This window comes from Delphinapterus leucas, chromosome 1 (assembly GCF_059928025.1).
Source record: "Delphinapterus leucas isolate spDelLeu-1000000601 "Yukka" chromosome 1, BTC_Dleu_Yukka2, whole genome shotgun sequence".
In the NCBI taxonomy this organism is placed as follows: Eukaryota; Metazoa; Chordata; class Mammalia; order Artiodactyla; family Monodontidae; genus Delphinapterus; species Delphinapterus leucas.
Window position 1 is genome coordinate 11,051,281 of NC_143129.1, and position 21,166 is coordinate 11,072,446.

Consider the following 21,166-nt stretch of genomic DNA (forward strand, 5'->3'; position numbering starts at 1 on the left):
ACAGGGCTTCTAAAACCCTGGTAAATTCCTAAGTGATAAGAGCACTGCACTGGGAGCATCTTTGTTCTAATGAGACAGCGACTCTGGGTGGGCTCCTAGGTGGAGCCTGGATGCAGGCTGGTCATCAGGAAGACTAAGTCATGATTAGAAGCTTGAAATTGTCAGCCCCAGCCCATCCTCTAGAGAAGGAAGAGTGCAGAAAATGCAGTTAATAATTGGTCATGCTTACATAAGGAAGCCTCCATAAAATCCCAAAAGCATGGGGTTCAGAGAGCTTCCAACTTGTTAAACATACCCACATTGGAACGGTCATGCACCCCAACTCCTCGGGAAATAATCTCCTACACTGGGGACCCTCCCAGACCTCGCCCTATGTATCTCTTCATCTGGCTGTTCATCTGGGACCTTTATCATATCCTTTAATAAAATGGTAAACAATTAAGGGTTTCCCCGAGTTCTGTAAGCTGCTCTAGCAAATTAACTGAACCGAGGCGGGGGTCGTGGGAGCCTCAGATTTATAGCTGATTGGTCAGGAGCACAGGTGACAACCTGGGCTTGCGATTGGCATCTGAAGTGCAGTGGGGGGTCTTCTAGTGGGACTGAGCCCTTAGCCTGTGAGATCTGACACTATGTCTGGGCGGATAGTGTCAGAGTTGAATTAAATTGAGATGACCCGTAGGACACCCAGCTACTGTAGCAGAATTGCTTGGTGGGGGGACCCCCGCATATCAGGTGTCAGCAGTGCTGTGCGTGTATTCCTACTGTGGGTTTTCCCTACTCAGGTGGGAAACTGTAGGTGCTCCAGCACACATCCAAGGGCAACTCTCCCAGTCACGCCTTGGGTCCCTTTCATTTTCACCTTTTTTAGATATTACTTCTAAACGTAATCTCTTTCTGTTCTGCATCATCATTTTCCCTCCTTTCTGTTGCTTCCCATCAGCATAAGAATATGCTGTAATTGCTTCAATCTTAAAAACACAGGCAAGACCCAAGAGCACTACCCTGTTGCTTTCTTATTTCTCTAGTTCCTTTTCCAGCAAAACTTCTCCACATAGTTTTAGATTCACCTTGTCTCAACTTTCTCATCCCCCATTTTCTTTTTAATACCTTCAGCCTTGTTCCCCATCACATCACTGAAACCGCTCTTGTCAAGGTCATGGTGACCTCTGTGTTACTGATCCAGCAGTCAATTCTCTATTCTCATTACCTTCCAGCTTTCAGTAGAAATTGACCTTAAGACACTGTCTTTACCTCATGTGTGGGTCACCACACCCAACCTCGAACACTTTATTATACAGCCTATTCCAACCACTTCTCAGTGTCCTGGCTTCTATTGCTCTGCAGAGCAATGTACCAACCATGCCTTAGCTCAACACCTCCAAGGTTACCATCACATCTAGAAAGGATTCCTAAATCCTAAACATGGCGGACAGAGTTTATGTGACCCGACCCCTAACTCTCCAATCCCATTTCCTGCCACCCTTCCTCATGCACGTACTATAGCCACAAAAACTTCTTGCTATTTTTTGAAGACGCCAAGCTTGTTCCCAAACCAGGCCTTTTACATTTGCGGTTACTTAGACACGATATTGGCCCCCGATCTTCCCATACCGGACTCTTTCTCAACAAAATATGCGCTCAGATGTCACTTCCTCCGAGATGCTTTCCCCAACTATCCAAGTGAAAATGTTTCCCACCCCCCGCAACCCACTCTCTTTTTAATTACTCAGCTTTATTTTCTTCATAGCATCTTGTAGCTATTTGAAATTATACTGTTAACTTTCCTACTTGCTCCTTGTCTGTCTTTCCTCACTAGAACATGAGCTTTTACGAGATCACGGAACTTCTCTGTCTAGGTTCTCACTAAACCCGATGCAGGGAACATTGCCTGGCAGAAAACAGGTGCTCAGTAAATATTACTAAATGAATAATCTATAAAAATAACTCAATCCTTAATTCTGAAAAGTGAGATAATGATTAGAAACCACAGCAGGAGTAAATTCAAGGGTATCATTCAAGTGTATCATTTGACTGGATTAACATTTCACTTGATTTTATTGCTTTTGACTGTGGTGTTTTTTCCCAGCAAATTTGGGGTTGGGATTAGGCAGGAAAAGAGCAAGAAGTGTCTCATTACATGTTTTTGAATAAATGTTAACATGACAAATCTCATTAGCCCTCCAACTCCTGAAGGAAGAATACTGTCTGTCATGCTGTATAAACTAGTTTCATTGACCGACTGAGCACATGGAAATCACTTCTTGTGATCTGAGTAAAAACCGCAGTGCACGTTAACATTTATACTTTGCCTTTTCTTCAGGGAACTTTATCATAATAAACACACCTGTATCTAAGGTGGGTTGTAGTTTTTAATTGTCTGTTTTCGGATAGGATACAGAGATAGAAATGATTAAGTACTAAGGGCAAACTCGGGGTAATGCACGAGCTATACTCTCAAGAGTATGTTATTCTAGCAGAACTATCTTCCCAACACATCTCCCTAGAAATAAATACAATAGTGTCATGAGGTCACATCAAATGAAAATTATACAAAATAGCAAAAGTGAATGCTAGGGTTTATACCTACCGGTTAGGAAAATTTCACCCCTCCTACTAATTTACATTTTCTCCCTTAAGATAAGACATAATTAAAAAAATGTTACTGAAACTTTTTGAAAGGTCAGAGGCAAACTTTTTCCACTTTCTGTAGTGGCCATGCAGTAGCAGTGAAGATCATTCACGCCTTTCTGACGTGGGGCATCCAAATCCTTTATGTGGAGACGGAGGGCAATACGCACCCAGGGTATGGTTCTTGGACCACCACTGTTTTTAGAAACCCTATTCTTTTTTTCCCTGTGAAAATGTTCAAAATGATTTAAACCCCATTGTAGAATATAACTGGGACTGAGAACTTTAGTATTTCTGTCAAAAGATTAACAGTAAAATTAATAAGTAGTAAACTATTTTAAACAAGCAATTCAGAGGGCAGAGAAATGGAAAAGGTGCCATTAAAGTTCTGTGTCATATTAGAGGCCTGATCTCATTCTTTACGCAAATTCATCATGCTTTACTCATGTGTGTAGCATATTATTTCTTAAATATGAACCATAAGAGTATGTGCATTCTTTTAGAAACTGCCCCCCAAGTACATACACTGTGCAATACATTTCACACGCCATTTTGACATATGGTTTTAAAATACAGAAACATAAGAGTAACTGTATTCTCATTCTCAGCCACTTGGGGGCTTGCTTGTTGATTTGGGCCTCAGGTCAGTCAACCCCTAGCTCCAGGCCATTATTTTAGTGCAGTGTTTTCCAAGGTATTTTATGTATTTTTTTAATTGTATGAAGATAATGTAATTTAAGTCTAGAGCAGTTAAGTGAAAATACTGAGCTAAATTGAAGAAAAATATATATTTATTTAACAAATATTTACTGACAACCTCCTACATGTTTGGCACTATTCTAAGTGCTAAGAGTAACGTGGGAAATCAGACAGAAAATCTCCTTCCCTTTTGAAACTTATATTCCATCAAGGAAAAGATGATGAACAAGTGAACAAATACCTGTGTAACAAAACATCCAAGGATGATTAGAGACATGAAGAAAAGTAAAGCCAGGGAAGAGGGCACTTGGGTAGAAAAGGGAATGGAGGGATGAGGCCCCTGTGAAGCTCTGGACTGAGAGAGTTCAGGGTAGAGATGGTGATGGCGCATGGGAGCTAACTGCTGGGGTGAAAGAACACTGGACAGAAAGACATCGGATGCACATTGAGGACAACTCTTAGAGGGTTTCTCCCACTATGAAAGGAAGCAGGAACATGGGATGGTAGCTGGTGGGGATGGGAGGGATATCAAGGGAAATAGTTTGTAATGAGGAAATTTGACAGTATGTTTATATACTGAGGGGAAAACTGATGATGCTGGCGGGTGAGAGAAAAATTTCAGAAGCAAAATCTTTGAACAAGGGGAAGAGATTAGAATTGAGTGCGAACATAGACGGTTGGCTATAGACTGAACTGTGCATTATTTGAACTAGAAGAAAAGGCATACTATAAATAATAGTGTGGCTACCACGTAGACCTGTCAAAATTGTAAAGATAGTATTCAAATTGCTAACATTTGGGAAATTGTGTTCAGTAGTACTGAATTTGGGCAGGAAAACCATTCAGATTGAGGGAAATACTCATGGCCAACACCAATCGAGTGCCTACTGCGCTTGGCTCTCTACACACGAGGTCATATAATCATCACACACACACCCACAGTTACCTACTTATCAAGTAGACGTTCTATCCTTTTCTTACAGAGGAAGCTTTAGATCATGGAGACGTATGAGTTGCCAGAAGCCTCATAGTTAACCAATGACAATGTGCTCACACTGGCACTTTCACTCTGTATTGCCAGTAACGAGAAAAGAAAAGCCAAACATCACCCGGTTAATTCTTTCTCTAGAAATTAGTCTTAAATGATCAAGGATCTAGGCTTGGTGCTGCTATGACCGCCGTTTCCCACTCAGAAACCCAGGGGCAGGATGAGGCTACTCTGGCTTATTACACTCCCATTAGGTTTGTTATACCACTACTCGCGCAGGGAGAAGCAGCTACACATTTCTCTGCTGAACTGGGGTTGTCTGTATTCTTTTTCTGGGTTGACTCATGGAACAACTGAAATGCCCAGCTGAACTGGATGGTGATAAGTTTGAAGTGCACTTACATTCAAATCCTCGAGGCAGCCCCTGGCATTGGGCCCGGGGAGGACACGGGCTGAGTTCACACCAGCGAACCTCCTGGCAAGCTTTCCCGGCTGTGTTCGCAGGGCAGGAGCAGGAGAAGTCGTCCCACAGGGGGTAGCAGATGCCTCCGTTGTGACAGGGGTTGGGCTGAGCAGACAATAAGTCAAAGGCATTAGAAGCGCCGGCGACTAAACATGGAAAAGACCCTGTTAATCTGTGAATGCTAATTTCCTACATATTTACATTTCGAACTTTTTATATCCATTGGCTGATAAATAGAATAAAACTTACTGCTACCATCGAGAGAGAGAGGAAAAGGGAAATAAAGAAAAATATACAATACTGATCTCCTGGAGCACAAAGAGGATTTTCAAAGGTGTAATTATATTCTCTGTAATTTATAAATTACCAGGCACTTTCACTGTCACTAATGATAGTTTGAGTTAGAGACTTTTCCTCCTGTTTTTACTGGTGAGGAAACTGAGGTCCCTTTCGTTGTCCAAGATTCTATCAACAGTCAAACAGGGAAGTTGGTACTTGGATCCTCTGGATCCCCAGAGGAGTGACACCATCTCCCCTCCAGTTCTGCCTCTGAATCAGAAGCGTATCATAATTTGAGTTCTCACAAGGTTTCTCACAAAGTGTTCAAAACGGAAGTATTGATAAAGGAATTTCTGAGAGCTCCGTCTTTATTTATGCCCATTCCACTGTTAACATGTGATCTAGGCTAGTGACCCAACCTTGTTAAACGCCAATTTCCTTTTCTGTAAATAACATCAATGGAGAGAATAAAAATGCCTGCTTTGCACAGTAGTCCTTCCACAGAATGAAATGGATTGATCCATGGAAAATCGCACCTGGCACATTGGAGGTGCCCCTATAGTAATGCTACAATGGTTCATTTTTATATATTTAGAAGCAAGCCCAGTACATGGCAATAGTTGGAGCTCAATAAATGTTCAACAGATATAAATGCCTTTCCTTCTTTTCCTCTGAAAGCTCATGCAGAGCTGACAAATTCACGTACTGAAGTAGCTTTCAGAAGAGCATACAAAATATACAAAGTAAAGCATGGGCTCTGAGTAATTATATTACAGAAAATTTCAAATCCAACTCCCAGAAGGAAGTTACCTCTCAGACTTTTTTTCCTTATTGACTTAGTAGATGTTCAAAACAATGGTAGGTGGGCATTTAAGATAAAGTTAATGGTATCTTCAAAATGAATTAATTCAGTTAAACCTCTGGGATGCCATTAAGAATTTGGGAATTAAAATACAATTATTCTTAAGTCATGTGGTTGTAGAAGACGTAGTTATTTTGGTTGGTTAAATGGACCATAATGGCAATAGGATCAAGGCCACACTTTCATGGCTCAACATAAATCCCCGAGTCCTGCTGGGAAAGTATGGATGAAGCATTATTCTACAGCTAGTGGGTCAGTAACACCATATTCACATACAAAGAACAGTTATAATAAATTATCTATTTAATAAAATGAAACTTTTAGCACACAATATGGACATAGTTGGTATGAATAATCCTACCTCACACAGGTTGTCTCCGGGACAGCCTTGGGTCACATTGACAAGAACTGCATCTTGGGCTGCGTTGCTCGTTGAATTTGGAAAGAATTCCAGATTTTCGTTGTTTAACCTTATATCTTGAATACAGCCTTTGAAGAATCCACCATTAACTTCAGTCTCCTGTCTGTCAGGCAGTCCACCAATGTAGAGGACATCTCCTCTTTGGAGTCTCCACGTAGGAGCAGAAATAAATCCTAGGTTTTGTGATGACTGATACAGTTCGATTCTATTTGGCTTGATTTTCAAAGATATCAAGTGGACATTTCCATCACTGAGAACAAATTTTACTAACGATTTGGGAGAACCTGGAGTTAGCATTGCTAGTCTGCCATGCTCTAGCCAAACACGGATGTATTGGCAAGTGCCATTTTCCAGAGCTAGAAGCAAGCCCGATGGACGATGTGTTCGAACAAACATGGAGAGCGTGAAGGCCTCTCCATAGCTCTTGTCAAGATGGAAAGCCGCATATCCAGTGGAGTCATCTTGGCCAAATCTGCCTGCCACATACGCTTTAATAGAGGAGGAGAGACAAAGAGGAAACATCTGAAGACACACAAGTAATGCATATATATATATATATATATATGTATATATACATATATGCACATTCATATTTTTTAAAGTTCAAGACAGGCTTATTCAATAGAATGACAATTTGAAAAGTCATCCCTGACTTTCTGAACTTCTGAGTTTACTTTATTCTGAAAATAACTAGATTTTGGTTTATAGTTTATAGTTGAAGTTCACTGATCACAAAGAGAAAGAGAAGATTTCTGCACCGATAAACTTTTGAACCTCTTCCTCACTGCCCTAAAAAGGTGGGGCTTAAACATGGAATATCAGATACTACTGCACTCCAACTTGATTTGGAGAAACTTGGGAAGCAAGAGCTCTTCCTGCAACACATGTAAGCAGACTGAGCAATCGTCATCGCTGCTATTTGGGGGCATGCTCAAACAAATGGCATCAAACCTAACTGTTCCTTGTAAAGGACAGAAACCAAGAATTAGATTTGCAAATCCTCTTTTGGGAAGATACCCCTAATAATATTAAGAGGCAAGGCAGTTGAACAAAGGAAGAGGACTCTTCCTTCTTTGGTCCTGGGTGGGTGAAGGAGAGGCATGGGGCACAAAGTACTAGGGCAAAGCTGAGTTCTGAACTCACCCAACATTTCCTGTGGACAGAGAGATTTCTAATGCATTGACGTGGCAATGCTATCGATGTGCATCACCACAAGAAAACTCTTTGAGAAGTATAAAAATAAATGCTGACCTTCAAAATCATTGATGATATAGTAGGAACACAAGTTCTTGTACTCCTAAAGCTTACATTCCATTTGGGTGGAGGTTATATAGTATGTCAGGTGGTGACAGGTTCTTTGATATACAAAAACTCAGGCAGAGAAAGGGACTGGGAAGAGCTGCAGGTAGGAGTGGAGCTGTCCTTTTAAATGGAGTCATCAGGGAAGAACTCTCTGAGAAGGTAATATTTGAGCAGAACCCCGAAGAAAGTAGAGATATTACTGCAGAAATTCAGGAGATAAATGATGGGCTTGGATCAGTGGTCATGGTGCAGATGGGGAGAAGTGGTCAGATTTTGGAAATGTTTTGGTAGAACCAAAACCAGGATTTTCTGGGGCAAGTTGCTCTCCAAGGCTTTTGGTCCAAGTAACTAGAAGCACTGAGTTTCCATTTGCAGAGATGGGGAAGAAAACAGGAGGAACAGATTTGGGGGAGAAATGAGATTCCATATTAAATTTGAGATGCCCTATTAGATATCCAGGTGGAAATTTCTAGTCAGCAGTTAGATATAGAGGTTCAGGGGAGACATTCTGGGCTAGTCACAGTAATTTTGGATTTGTCAGTGTAAATGTGGCATTTAAAGCCCTAAGATTGGAAGAGATCACCAAGAGAGTGAATCTAGAGAGAGAAGAAGAGGTCCAAGAACTGAACCCTTAAGCATCAGACATGTGGAGGTAAAGGAGATGATAAAAGAGTAAGACAGAAAGAGAACGAAGGGAGAGTGACACCCCATAAGCCTAGTGAGGAAAGAGTTTTCAGGAAGAGGGCGTATTCAACTGTGGTAACTGTTGCTGAGAGGTCAAGGCAGATGAGGACTGAAAAATGACCACTGAATCTTGCAATCTGGAAATCACTGATGAACTTGACAAGAGCACTGTCTTAAACATATTGCTATCTTCAAGTCTTCACATCCCAATCCTAGCCAGAAAAAAAGCACATTCCAGCATGTTTAAATGTTGTCATATGGTTCCACTGAAGTTTGAGCAAAGGCGGGACATATTTTATTTTAGCTGAATTATAGTGAAGCTTGCTTAGGTAACCATCTGTGTTTGAAGACCTTCTGCATAAAAGTCTGCATTTTCAGAATTCTGCCTTGATTTTCGACAGGAACGTTACATTTTGAATCTGCATTTGGAGACCACCTGCTCCAGGCAACTACAGGTAGCTTTCAAAGTGCATTGTTAGATGTAACAATCCGTTTGAAGAGGCTAACATCTCTGAATGCACGGCAGCACTTTCATATGAGATAAAATGCTCAATAAGAAAATGTGGCTCTTGAAGTTCCCGAGGTTTGGGAATATGCACAGAATTGCTCTGCCTCAGGGGTGGTCCCCGCTGGTCATCCTGGGACGCCTGCAGCATCACTTTGTGGATCCAGATGAAAAGACAGACAGAACACAGAGCTGTTTCTTTTTCTCAGAAGCTTGACTCTCCAGCAGTCCTATTCTTCAGAAATCACAAGCAAGTAGTCAGAGCACATGATTTACTACATGATTTTAGAAACACCTGACGCCATATATGACTTGTCTGTGGACACGGAAAGAATGATTCTCATATGTGTTGTTGATGTGTCATGAAGAGGGACGACAAATAGGGATAAGAAATAACCAAGTTTTAATGATTGATGGACTACAACAAGAAGAAATTTATTTAGTAAATAAAAGCCACTTGGGTCTAAGTGTACTTCATTGGTTTAGGGTGGAAAAAGCAGAACTCTGTGGCACCAAGAGGGAGAACAGCTCAAAGTGAACCAATCATAGAATGTGGCTGCCCAAAGGTCAATGGGACATTAGGCTGCAGAATAGAAGGACATTCTCTGGAACGAGAAGGTTACAGTCCTGTGTCACTCTGCACTGTCAGGCACATCTAGGAGCCAGATAAGCAGATTTATTCCAGAGCAAGCAAGCAGCTGATGGAGTGTCTGAAAACGATGTCAGGTGGGAAACATCAGAAGAAACTGGGTGTGTTTAGCATGATAGGAGTGATGGCTTGGATGGTACAAGACACTTTTCTTCAAATATTTGTGTTCTCAAGAAGAAGACATGTAAGTAAGGTTGACATTGGCTTCAAGAGTTACAATGCTGCCAATGAATGGAAGCTATAGGTCATCATATATTAGTTTAGTACAAAAAAGACAACTTCTAGGGGATTTCTGGGAAGATGGAGTGTGAGTGAGTTTCCCATTCCTGAAGGTGTGTAAGCAGAGGTTTGGGCCACTACACTTGGGTGCAAAACAGTGTAAAAAATTCAGTCATGGAGTGAAGCTCCTTCTATATCTAAGAAACTCTAATTCCAAGCAGATAAGAGTGTCAAAGTTTAGATGTACGACTGAAGATAAAACATATGTCAATTGCCTCTCTTAATCAAATATTCTCTAGAAGGGACGAGGTCGGTGATACCTTTATCCTGAACAGTATCCTGGAAGCTCCACGTTCCTGGACACAGCCAGGGCGATAAGATACACCGTGATGACCCTGCAGACAGCTCTGGGAACTAAGCTTTGAGAAACTCTTCTCTGAACTCTTCTTATTGAGACACTTGATCATTTTTAAAAAATCAACTTTAAAATATAGGAAGCCCGTCTGTCTGTCATGTTTCGTCAGCCAGCCAAATCCTCCATCCAGTCTGCTTGTTCCTTGCAATGGGTACCATGTTTGGGAAACGCTGAGCCAGGATCATGAATTGGGTGAAGTTTTTGCCTTGTACTTTTTAGCCCATCTCCTCCTGAACATCTATGTACAATGACAGGAAGATTCCAGGTTGTCCTTACAGCTTGTAAGCATCTTTTGTGATGGGAATAAGCTCCCCAGCAAACATTCCTCAAAGATGATAGCAAATACAAAATACTTTAAATTTATGACTAAGAGGTGATATGAGAAATATAACTTTTCTTAAAATTATACCAAGAATTTTCAGAAAGGGATGATTTTACAGAACTTACTCCCTAAAAAGATATCTTCTGAAGCTAAGCATTTTCATGAGGATTAAACAGTTTCAAATAGTGGAGGGGTGGCGGGCAGCCGGGGGAAAAGGAAACTGGAGGAAGAGAGGGGACAGCTAACCAATTCAGGAACTGGGCTTAAAGACTCTGTGATTTTCCAAGTTGGAAAAAATAAATTAAAGAAAACCAGAACCCACTGGATTGGCATCCCTTGAATCTATCTACCAGGACAGTTAGCATCCCCACGGTCAGTATTAACCTCATGGGTCACTGCACTTGGAAGCTGGTCAAAATGAGTCAGCATCTGTTTGTTATTTTGTATATGTAGTAAAAATATTGCCTTAGGTCAATTAAATTTTTCTTCAAAAAGTGAACATTGCTTCAGCATAATCTCCCCTTTTCTCCTTTAAAAATATCACAAAACAACTTGCCATTCCCTTTAAAATATTACATAGAGCTAGTAGACGCCAGCCCTCATAGTCGAGCAGGTCCGTGATTTGTAATGAATATTGTGGTCAGGGGGAGACCCGTGAATAGCTTCTAATAATTCTTAGCCCTTCATACACGGAGTAGGGTATAGACCAAGACTGGTTTCAATTTTACTTCATATAAAGCAAAGAAGGCTATTTACCAGATGTTGTCCTATTTCACGTTACTCTCAAATCTTGGGGTAAATTACAGCTGCACTTCAAAGCAGTCTGTTGCAATTACCTTTCCAACATTTGCAATGCAAGAGAATAATAAAAAGAAACAGGTATGTATTGATCACTATCAACAGCAGTCTTTGCAACAATGTCGGAAGTAAGGATTTTGAAATGCATTTCAAACTGATTTGCTAGAGAAATTAGATCAATTAGTTTATGGCATCTACCAAGTTTCAGTGTTGTTACTTTTTAAAAACTTTTTTCTTTCTTTTTTTTCTTAGGACACGTAGGTAAAATACCTGTTTTCTCCAATGCAACTCTGGAAAATACACCTTTGCATAAAATTGGTGGTTTGTAAAAGTGCTAAACTTGAGCATGATTTTGGAGCTAGTGTGAACTGCATAGAGAGGAGGGCAAGGAAGTAACTACGTACTGAGAGTCTACTATGCACGCGGTATTGTGCTAGAATTTGGCATTGACTAGTTTCATGTCTAACGGTCCTGTTTTTCCAAAAAGATTACTCCTCTTTCAAATAAGATTTGCAATAAATTTCTGATACACAACAAATGGTAAAATTGTAATAGCATTTTGTAAACACCAAGGTGTAAACCCATTTGGATGGGAGCTATGGGCTTAGTTTTCACTTCTCTGCATGAGTGAAACCCTGGTGTCCTATGAATCCACTCAGATTTAATTAAGGTACATCATCAGCCTCTTCCTCTTCCTGTCAGTGGACAGCCAGCCGCAGAGTCCTGAGGGCTCCTGATGATTCATAACCAGCAGGAACGGCCTGGCTGTTTTGTCCCAGCTCTGCTCTGAGGCACAGCCTTCCTGGCGCCCTGCCCCTCTCACCTCTGTGACAGCTACGGCCTCGGTAGGGCCGGTAGCAATCACACTGGTAACTAAGCCACAAGTTGAGGCAGCGTCCTCTGTTGTGACAGGGCTGGCTCTCACACCAGTCCTTTCTCGGGCAGCCTGCCTTGACATTTAATGACCAGCCGGACGAGATGTTCTCCAGGGTGATGGGATTCGAGTCAAGTTGAACATCTTGGAGGCAGCCCACAAGAGAAGGTATGGATGGTCTATTATAAACGTTAAGCAGAGCAACACCACTGTGGGCTGTTCCCTCTGGTAAACCCCCCAAAAAGGAGTTTTGTAAAGCACATGTTGACCCATCGCTTCCAAATGGAGAAGGAGCTCTCATGATGCATGTCCCCAGGCAAGACTCGTCAAGTAAGGCAAGGGTCACAGCCTCTGCAAACGTCACCTCCACCGCATGCCACTCCCCATCGCTGGTGCTGTGGGAGATGAACAGGACCACCTTTGGCTGATCCCTGACTTGAACTGATAAGTGGACGTAGCCACTGAGCAGCTCCAGTACCACAAACACGTCCCTGTCACCTCGGAAGAGTAGAAGTGCCACTGGCTGGACAGTCTGAAACCTGAGGGCTATTGTACAACCGGAGTCCTTGGCTGTCACTGAGCCACTTGGGACCCACAGGAAGCCATCACCCTCAAAAGAAAGTGTGGTGACCGTTTCACACCGTGACCCAGTATAGCCAGAGGGACACAGGCAGCCGAATCCATGCTGGCCATTGCGGAGGTGAGGGACGCATGTTCCATTATTTAGACATGGGTGATCAGTACAGCTGAGGAGCAAATCAGAACAGTTCCTTCCTCCGTAAAATGCTCCAGAATGGTTATCAAATGGGCAACGGCAAGTGTAAGTCCCAGGCAAGTTCTCACAGGTACCACCGTTTTGGCAAGGGCTTGAAGAGCACTCATCGACGTCCTCTTCACAGCGGACCCCTGTTCAGTGATAAAGAATAGATTGAAATTACATATATTCAGATCAAAAATAGAACTTTCACATAGTCTTCATGTATAATCTTTTGGAGGTGCAGAACCGGCTCAGGTGTAGGAGTGTAACAGAGCGAAATGTGACTAGAGACTGAGGAGCTAATACCGATTCCATCATTCTGCACGTATGGTGCACAGAAGTGCAGTCATGGTGAACCTTGAATTCTCCCTCTAGAAATAGGTTATTTGCCAAAAAGAGTGGTTGACTCAAACTATCATTGTCAGATATATATGTGACACTGAATATCATAAAAATATTTTTAAAAGAGAATTAGATTGCTATTGGGAACAATGCTAGACACAAATTATTTACTTGGGGACTTAGTTCCCAGATATTGTTTATCTTGCCCTGGGCTGCTAATTTCACTCTATTCTACTTGGAAACAGCGATCTGCCTTCTCCATTTTTTGCACCTCCCCGTAATCCCTAGACACACAGACAGTCCAGACAACTCTCTCTGTGGAGGGCTTCTGAAGAGAATGGAAGGTCCCATAACCTCCTCTCCACAAGTCTAGTATAAACCATGAAATCTATCCAATAACAAGTTCTGGTTTCTAGTTTCTTTACTTTCTTTTACTCTTTTTCCTGGTTCTAAGTCAAAAAAAGGTATCTAATTAGAGAATTGTTAGAATTCATTTAATCCAGGTAACAAAAAGAACTATAACACTTTTTAAGAGTGATGGCTATTGCTTTTTAACGAAGTTCAAATGAACAAATAGTGTTAACAAAAACTGACACATGTATAGGACTCTGTGGCTTCGACAGCACCATCATCCACGTTATGTGTTTGTGTTTACAGCAATCTCCTGAGGTTTTCAAGGCAGATAGACTTAGCTCTCTTTCACAGACAACACTGAGGCTTAGAAAGATTGACGTCTAAACTCCAAAGCACTTCTACAATCTGGTTTTTAAAATCCAATCTGACACTTTCTGTTTTTTAATTGATAACTTAGTGCATTCTTGTTTTTTGTTATTACTAACATGTCTGTCCTATTTTCCCATTTAACTCCACGCCTAAGTGTGTGCTTCTTAAATTTAATCAAAGGCTCCTATATTGATAATGTTGGATCTGAATCCCAGCTAGGCAGTGAGCAGGTTACATTTATTTTTTGTGTCTAGGTCTTCTGATCTATAAAATGGGGTTAAAAATAGTATCCGTATCGCAGGGCTTTTTAAAGGTTAAGTGAGTAAAGACACATAAGATGCTCATAACATTGCTTGATACATAAGTGACTTCTCAGTAAGTGTTGGCTGTAAGTAAAAAGTAATAACCAAAGAAATTACCCTCGCATGACAAAATCAAACAGCACTGTCATCATTGAGAGAGACTATTTAGAAAGTGTGGGCATACGGAATGACCCACAAATTGCATAACTTTACATAATGAGAGATTGACTTGGACAGCATATTAGGCTGGAATCTCATTAGATCATGCTCTTCACGAGGGAAGGGAAGCTGTTTGATTTACCAACGTATGTCTAAAGCACAGCACGATGCCTGGCTCACGTTTGGCACTAGGTAATTAATTTTTGTATGAATTGATTAATGATGACCTTTGTAAGGTGATTAAAATTTTTATGCTGCATTTAACCTCATCTACTCCAGAGCCCAAAGTGCTCTTTTTGTGTCTATTTTGAGATAAATTTACCTGGTGGCACAGTGGTTACATTTTTGCCCACAGCCATTTATGTACCATATATTTAGACCCTTGACTGGACCCTCCTGTACTTATATTTTACTTTACTTGGATTACTTTCATACAATCTTTGTTAATCCAAAAGTATTTCAAGCTCTGTGAAAGGAGGGAACGTGTTACAATCTTAGAGTCTCCCACAGTCCCTGCACAGTGCTGTGCATATGTGTGTTATAAAAAGCTGGATGAGTAGAAAAAATAAAACTAAATCAAACTGATTTATGTGATCTATAATCATCCTCATAGGTAACAGAACGGACACAGAAATTACAGGCTATATTTTAAAGGAATGTTAGAATGCAAGTTTCATTTAACTGAACTTACGAAAAGTTCAAACTTTTGTTATTAGAAGATAGTTTACTTAAATTTGATTTTCACAGGATTTTGAAAACACAAAAAAATCAATCCGTAAGCATTTAATTAAGAGGAATGCTGAACAGCTCATGAGTTATAAATGAGAAATGAGAAATGAGAAAAAACTCTTTTTTCCCTTGTGCCTTTAAACATATTTAATGGGGGATAAAATCTCCTACAGACCCCAAGTCTTTTCTGTTCAGCCTTGACTAATAAGTCTTAAGATCACATTTTAAAGACCTATAATGAGTAGGATGGCCAGTCATAAGAAATGTAAGTTTCAGTGCACTTTGGAATTGAATCTTTTTTCTTTGTCTGTTAGGTCGACTTCAGGCTGTCTTGAAAAAGGACCAGGAAGGGTGCCCCCTTCTTTTTTCCCTCCCCTCCCCACCTCCAGACTTCTGCCTGAGTGTCAGAAGGGTTCAGAAAGTTTCCCCTGACTGGTGCCGGTGTTAGATGGCTCCACTCTCTCTGAGACTGGCAGGTGTTTCAAGGTGACTTTTATCCCGGGGCTCTTTGTGGGGTCCTTGGAGCCCCCTGGTCCATCGCTCCAGCTGAGATTCCAGCCACAAGGCCTTGTTCTCACGTTGTCCCTCTCCCAGCCCCTTCCTCATTGGCTTCCTAAGGTTTACTTGACATCACCAACTCTGTCTGTTGTTCTTCCTGCGCCTTCTGAGGGGGACCAGGACCCGTTTTACACTGACCACTGACTGACACTCCTCCCATGACTCCCCAAGGACCCCAGGTCCACGGGCCTCTGCCCTGCAGGTGGAGGGGAGCATGGTTGTTGACCAGCCCAGCACAGCCCAGCCCAGCACAACCCAGCAGCAATTCCCCTTCTTTCTCTCTCTTTCCTGCTGCCCCAGGTGAGCAGTCACAACCTTTCATCTTTTTTTTTTTTTGAAAAGAGTTTTCAGAACTGCTTAGACTATGTGTTGTTTATTACTGTTCAAATACATGAAGTTCTGCTGAAATAAAATCATGTGCAGGCCATGAAAGCCCAGAGTCATTAGAGGGCCAAATTTCAGACCACCCAACAGTTCACATTTTAAGAATTTGAAACACCTAAAAATAGATAAGGTGGTTTCTGAAAAAGAAAGAAAGAGAAGGAAAGATGAAAGGAAAAAAAAAAAAAAAGGAGAAGAAAAGGGGGGGAGGGAGGGAGCAGAGAAGAAACCATTCAGGAAATGTTAGCTCACAAGAATACTGAGCTTAGAAAGAAGAGAAAAATGCATTAAAAAATGCATAAACTTTGTGCAGCTTAATGCAATGGTAAACAGTAGAATACATAGGCCTCCTAATACTTTTGTAATGGCATACATATAATGTCTCTAGCATTTTCTTAAAATATGCAGACAGATAGAGGACCTTTAAGATGGCAGAGGAGTAAGACGTGGAGATCACCTTCCTCCCCACAAATACATCAAAAATACACCTACATGTGGAACAACTCCTACAGAACACCTACTGAATGCTGGCAGAAGACCTCAGATTTCCCAAAAGCTGTGTGGCTGACAGGGTCTTGGTGCTCCGGCTGGGTGTCAGGCCTGGGCCTCTGAGGTGGGAGCACTGAGTTCAGGACATTGGTCCACTAGAGACCTCCTGGCCCCACATAATATCAATCAGCGAGAGCTCTTCCAGAGATCTCCATCTCAACACTAAAACCCAGCTCCACTCAACGACCAGCAAGCTCCAGTGCTGGACACCTGATGCCAAACAACTAGTAAGACAGGAACACAACCCCACCCATTAGCATAGAGGCTGCCTAAAACCATGCCAAGATCACAGACACCCCAAAACACACCACCGGACGTGGTCCAGCCCACCAGAAAGACAAGATCCAGCCTCATCTACCAGAACACAGGCACCAGTTCCCTCCACCAGAAAGCCTACGCAACCCACTGAACCAAAATTACACACTGAGGACAGACACCAAAAAAAATGGGAACTACTAACCTGCAGCCTGTGAAAAGGACACCCCAAACACAGTAAGTTAAACAAAACGAGAAGACAGAGAAATATGCAGCAGATGAAGGAGCAAGGTAAAAACCCACCAGACCAAACAAATGAGAGGAAACAGGCAGTCTACCTGAAAAAGAATTCAGAGTAATGATAGCAAAGATGATCCAAAATCTTGTAAATAGAATGGAGAAAACACAAGAAACATTTAACAAGGACCTAGAAGAACTAAAGAGCAAACAAACAATGATGAACAACACAATGAATAAAATTAAAAATTCTCTAGAAGCAATCAATAGCAGAATAACTGAGGCAGAAGAAAGGATACGTGACCTGGAAGATAAAATAATGGATATAACTACTGCAGTGCAGAATAAAGAAAAAAGAATGAAAAGAAATGAGGACAGTCTCAGAGACCTCTGGGACAACATTAAACCTACCAACATTCAAATTATAGGGATCCCAGAAGAAGAAGAGAAAAAGAAAAGGACTGATAAAATATTTGAAGAGATTATAGTTGAAAACTTCCCTAATATGGGAAAGGAAATAGTCAATCAAGTCCAGGAAGCGCAGAGAGTCCCATATAGGATAAATCCAAGGAGAAACACACCCAGACACATATTAATCAAACTATCAAAAATTAAACACAAAGAAAAAATATTAAAAGCAGCAAGGGAAAAGCAACAAATAACATACAAGGAAATCCTCATAAGGGTAACAGCTGACCTTGCAGCAGAAACTCTACAAGCCAGAAGGGAGTGGCAGGACATATTTAAAGCAATGACAGGGAAAAACCTACAACCAAGATTACTCAGCAAGGATCTTATTCAGATTCACTGGAGAAATTAAAACCTTTACAGACAAGCAAAATCTAAGAGAATTCAGCACCACCAAACCAGCTTTACAACAAATGCTAAAGGAATTCTCTAGTGGGAAACACAAGAGAAGGAGAAGACCTACAATAACAAACCCAAAATAATTAAGAAAATGGTAATAGGAACATACACACTGATAATTACCTTAAATGTAAATGGATTAAATACTCCAACCAAAAGACATAAACTGGCTGAATAGATACAAAAACAAGACCCATATACATGCTGTCTGTAAGAGACCCACTTCAGACCTAGGGACACATACAGACTGAAAGTGAGGGGATGGAAAAAGATATTCCATACAAATGGAAATCAAAAGAAAGCTGGAATAGCAATTCTCATATCAGAAAAAATAGACTTTAAAAATAACGATTATTAGAAGACAAAAAGAAGGACACAACATAATGATCAATGGATCAATGCAAGAAGATATAACAATTGTAAATATTTATGCACCCAACATAGGAGCATCTCAATACATAAGGCAAATGCTAACAGCCATAAAATGGGAAATGGATGGCAACACAATAATAGTAGGGGACTTTAACACCCCACTTTCACCAATGGACAGGTCAACCAAAATGAAAACAAATAAGGAAACACAAGCTTTAAATGATACATTAAATGAGATGGACTTAATTGATATTTATAGGACATTCCATCCAAAAACAGTAGATTACACTTTCTTCTCAAGTGCTCATGGAACATTCTCCAGGATAGATCATACCTTAGGTCACAAATCAAGCCTCAGTAAATGTAAGAAAATTTAAGTCGTACCAAGTATCTTTTCTGACCACAATGCTGTGAGACTAGATATCAATTACAAGAAAAAAACTGTAAAAAATACAAACACATGGAGGCTAAACAATACGCTACTAAATAACCAAGAGATCACTGAAGAAATCAAAGAGGAAATCAAAAAAAGCTAGAAACAAAGGACAATGAAAACACAACGGCCCAAAACCTATGGGATGAAGCAAAAGCAGTTCTAAGAGGGAAGTCTATAGCAATACAATCCTACCTCAAGAAACAAGAAAAATCTCAAATAAACAACCTAACCTTACACCTAAAGCAATTAGAAAAGAAGAACAAGAAGACCACCAACGTTAGCAGAAGGAAAGAAATCATAAAGATCAGATCAAAAATAAGTGAAAAAGAAATGAAGGAAACAATAGCAAAGATCAATGAAACTAAAAGCTGGTTCTTTGAGAAGATAAACAAAATTGATAAACCATTAGCCAGACTCATCAAGAAAAAGAGGGAGAAGACTCAAATCAACAGAATTAGAAATGTAAAAGGAGAAGTAATAACAACTGACATTGCAGAAATACAAAGGATCATGAGACATTACTACAAGCAACTCTATGCCAATAAAGTGGACGACCTGGAAGAAATGGACACATTCTTAGAAAAGCAAAACCTTCCGAGACTGAACCAGGAAGAAACAGAAAATATAAAGACGAATCACAAGCACTGAAATTGAGACTGTGATTAAAAATCTTCCAACAAACAAAAGCCCAGGACCAGATGGCTTCACAGGCGAATTCTATCAAACATTTAGAGAAGAGCAAACACCTACCCTTCTCAAACTCTTTCAAAATATAGGAGAGGGAGGAACACTCCCAAACTCATTCTATAAGGCCACCATCACCGTGATACCAAAACCAGAGAAAGATGTTACAAAAAAAGAAAACTACAGGCCAATATCATTGATGAATATAGATGCAAAAATCCTCAACAAAATACTAGCAAACAGAAACCAGCAGCACATTAAAAGGATCATACACCATGATCAAGTGGGGTTGATCCCAGGAATGCAAGGATTCTTCAATATACACAAATCAATCAATGTGACACACGATATTAACAAACTGAAGGAGAAAAACCATATAATCATCTCAATAGATGCAGAAAAAGCTTTTGATAAAATTCCACACCCATTTATGACAAAAACTCTCCAGAAAGTAGGCACAGAGGGAACTTACCTCAACATAATAAAGGCCATATATGACAAACCCACAGCCAACATTGTTTTCAGTGGTGAAAAACTGAAACCATTTCCACTAAGATCAGGAACAAGACAAGGTTGCCCACTCTCACTACTATTATTCAACATAGTTTTGGAAGTTTTAGACACAGCAGTCAGAGAAGAAAAAGAAATAAAAGGAATCCAAATTGGAAAAGAAGTAAAGCTGTCACTGTTTGCAGATGACATGATACTATACGTAGAGAATCCTAAAGATGCTACCAGAAAACCACTAGAGCTAATCAATGAATTTGGTAAAGTAGCAGGATACAAAATTAATGCACAGAAATCTCTTGCACTCCTATACCCTAATGATGAAGAATCTGAAAGAGAAATTAAGGAAACACTCCCATTTGCCATTGCAACAAAAAGAATAATATACCTAGGAATAAACCTACCTAAGGAGGCAAAAGACCTGTACTCAGAAAACTGTAAGATGCTAATGAAAGAAATTAAAGATGATACAAACAGATGGAGAGATACACCATGTTCTTGGATGGAAGAATCAACACTGTGAAAATGACTATATTACCCACAGCAATCTACAGATTCAGTGCAATCCCTATCAAACCACCAATGGCATTTTTCACAGAACTAGAACAAAAAATGTCACAATATGTATGGGAACACAAAAGACCCCAAATAGCCAAAGCAATCTTGAGAAAGAAAAATGGAGCTGGAGGAATCAGGTTCCCTGACTTCAGACTATACTACAAAGCTACAGTAATCAAGACAGTATAGTACTGGTACAAAAAACAGAAATATAGATCAATGGAACAGGATAGAAAGCCCAGTATAAACCCACGCACATATGGTCATCGTATCTTTGATAAACGAGGCAAGAATATACAATGGACAAAAAGACAGTCTCTTCAATAAGTGGTGCTGGGAAAACTGGACAGCTACATGTAAAAGAATGAAATTAGAACATTCTCCAACACCATACACAAACTCAAAATGGTTAAAGACCTAAATGTAAGGCCAGACACTATAAAACTCTTACAGGAAAACATAGGCAGAACACTCTATGACATAAATCACAGAAAGATCCTTTTTGACCCACCTCCTAGAGAAAAGGAAATAAAAACAAAAATAAACAAATGGGACCTAATGAAACTTGAAAGCTTTTGCACAGCAAAGGAAACCATTAACAAAATGAAAAGACAACCCTCAGAAGGGGAGAAAATATTTGCA

At 40.5% G+C, this 21,166-nt stretch overlaps 1 protein-coding gene across 2 annotated transcripts in view; it reads right to left on the reverse strand.

Annotated features, from left to right (window-relative positions):
* The window catches only part of CRB1 (crumbs cell polarity complex component 1), a 270,924-nt gene that overhangs the window by 44,544 nt on the left and 205,214 nt on the right, over positions 1-21,166 (reverse strand). For both annotated transcript variants that reach the window (XM_089906531.1, XM_089906528.1), the window contains 3 exons: positions 12,058-13,014; positions 6,281-6,828; positions 4,718-4,883 (listed from right to left, as the gene is read on the reverse strand). In XM_089906531.1, coding sequence (XP_089762657.1) covers positions 4,718-4,883; positions 6,281-6,828; positions 12,058-13,014 — 1,671 coding nt within the window. The remainder of the gene's footprint in view (positions 1-4,717; positions 4,884-6,280; positions 6,829-12,057; positions 13,015-21,166) is intronic.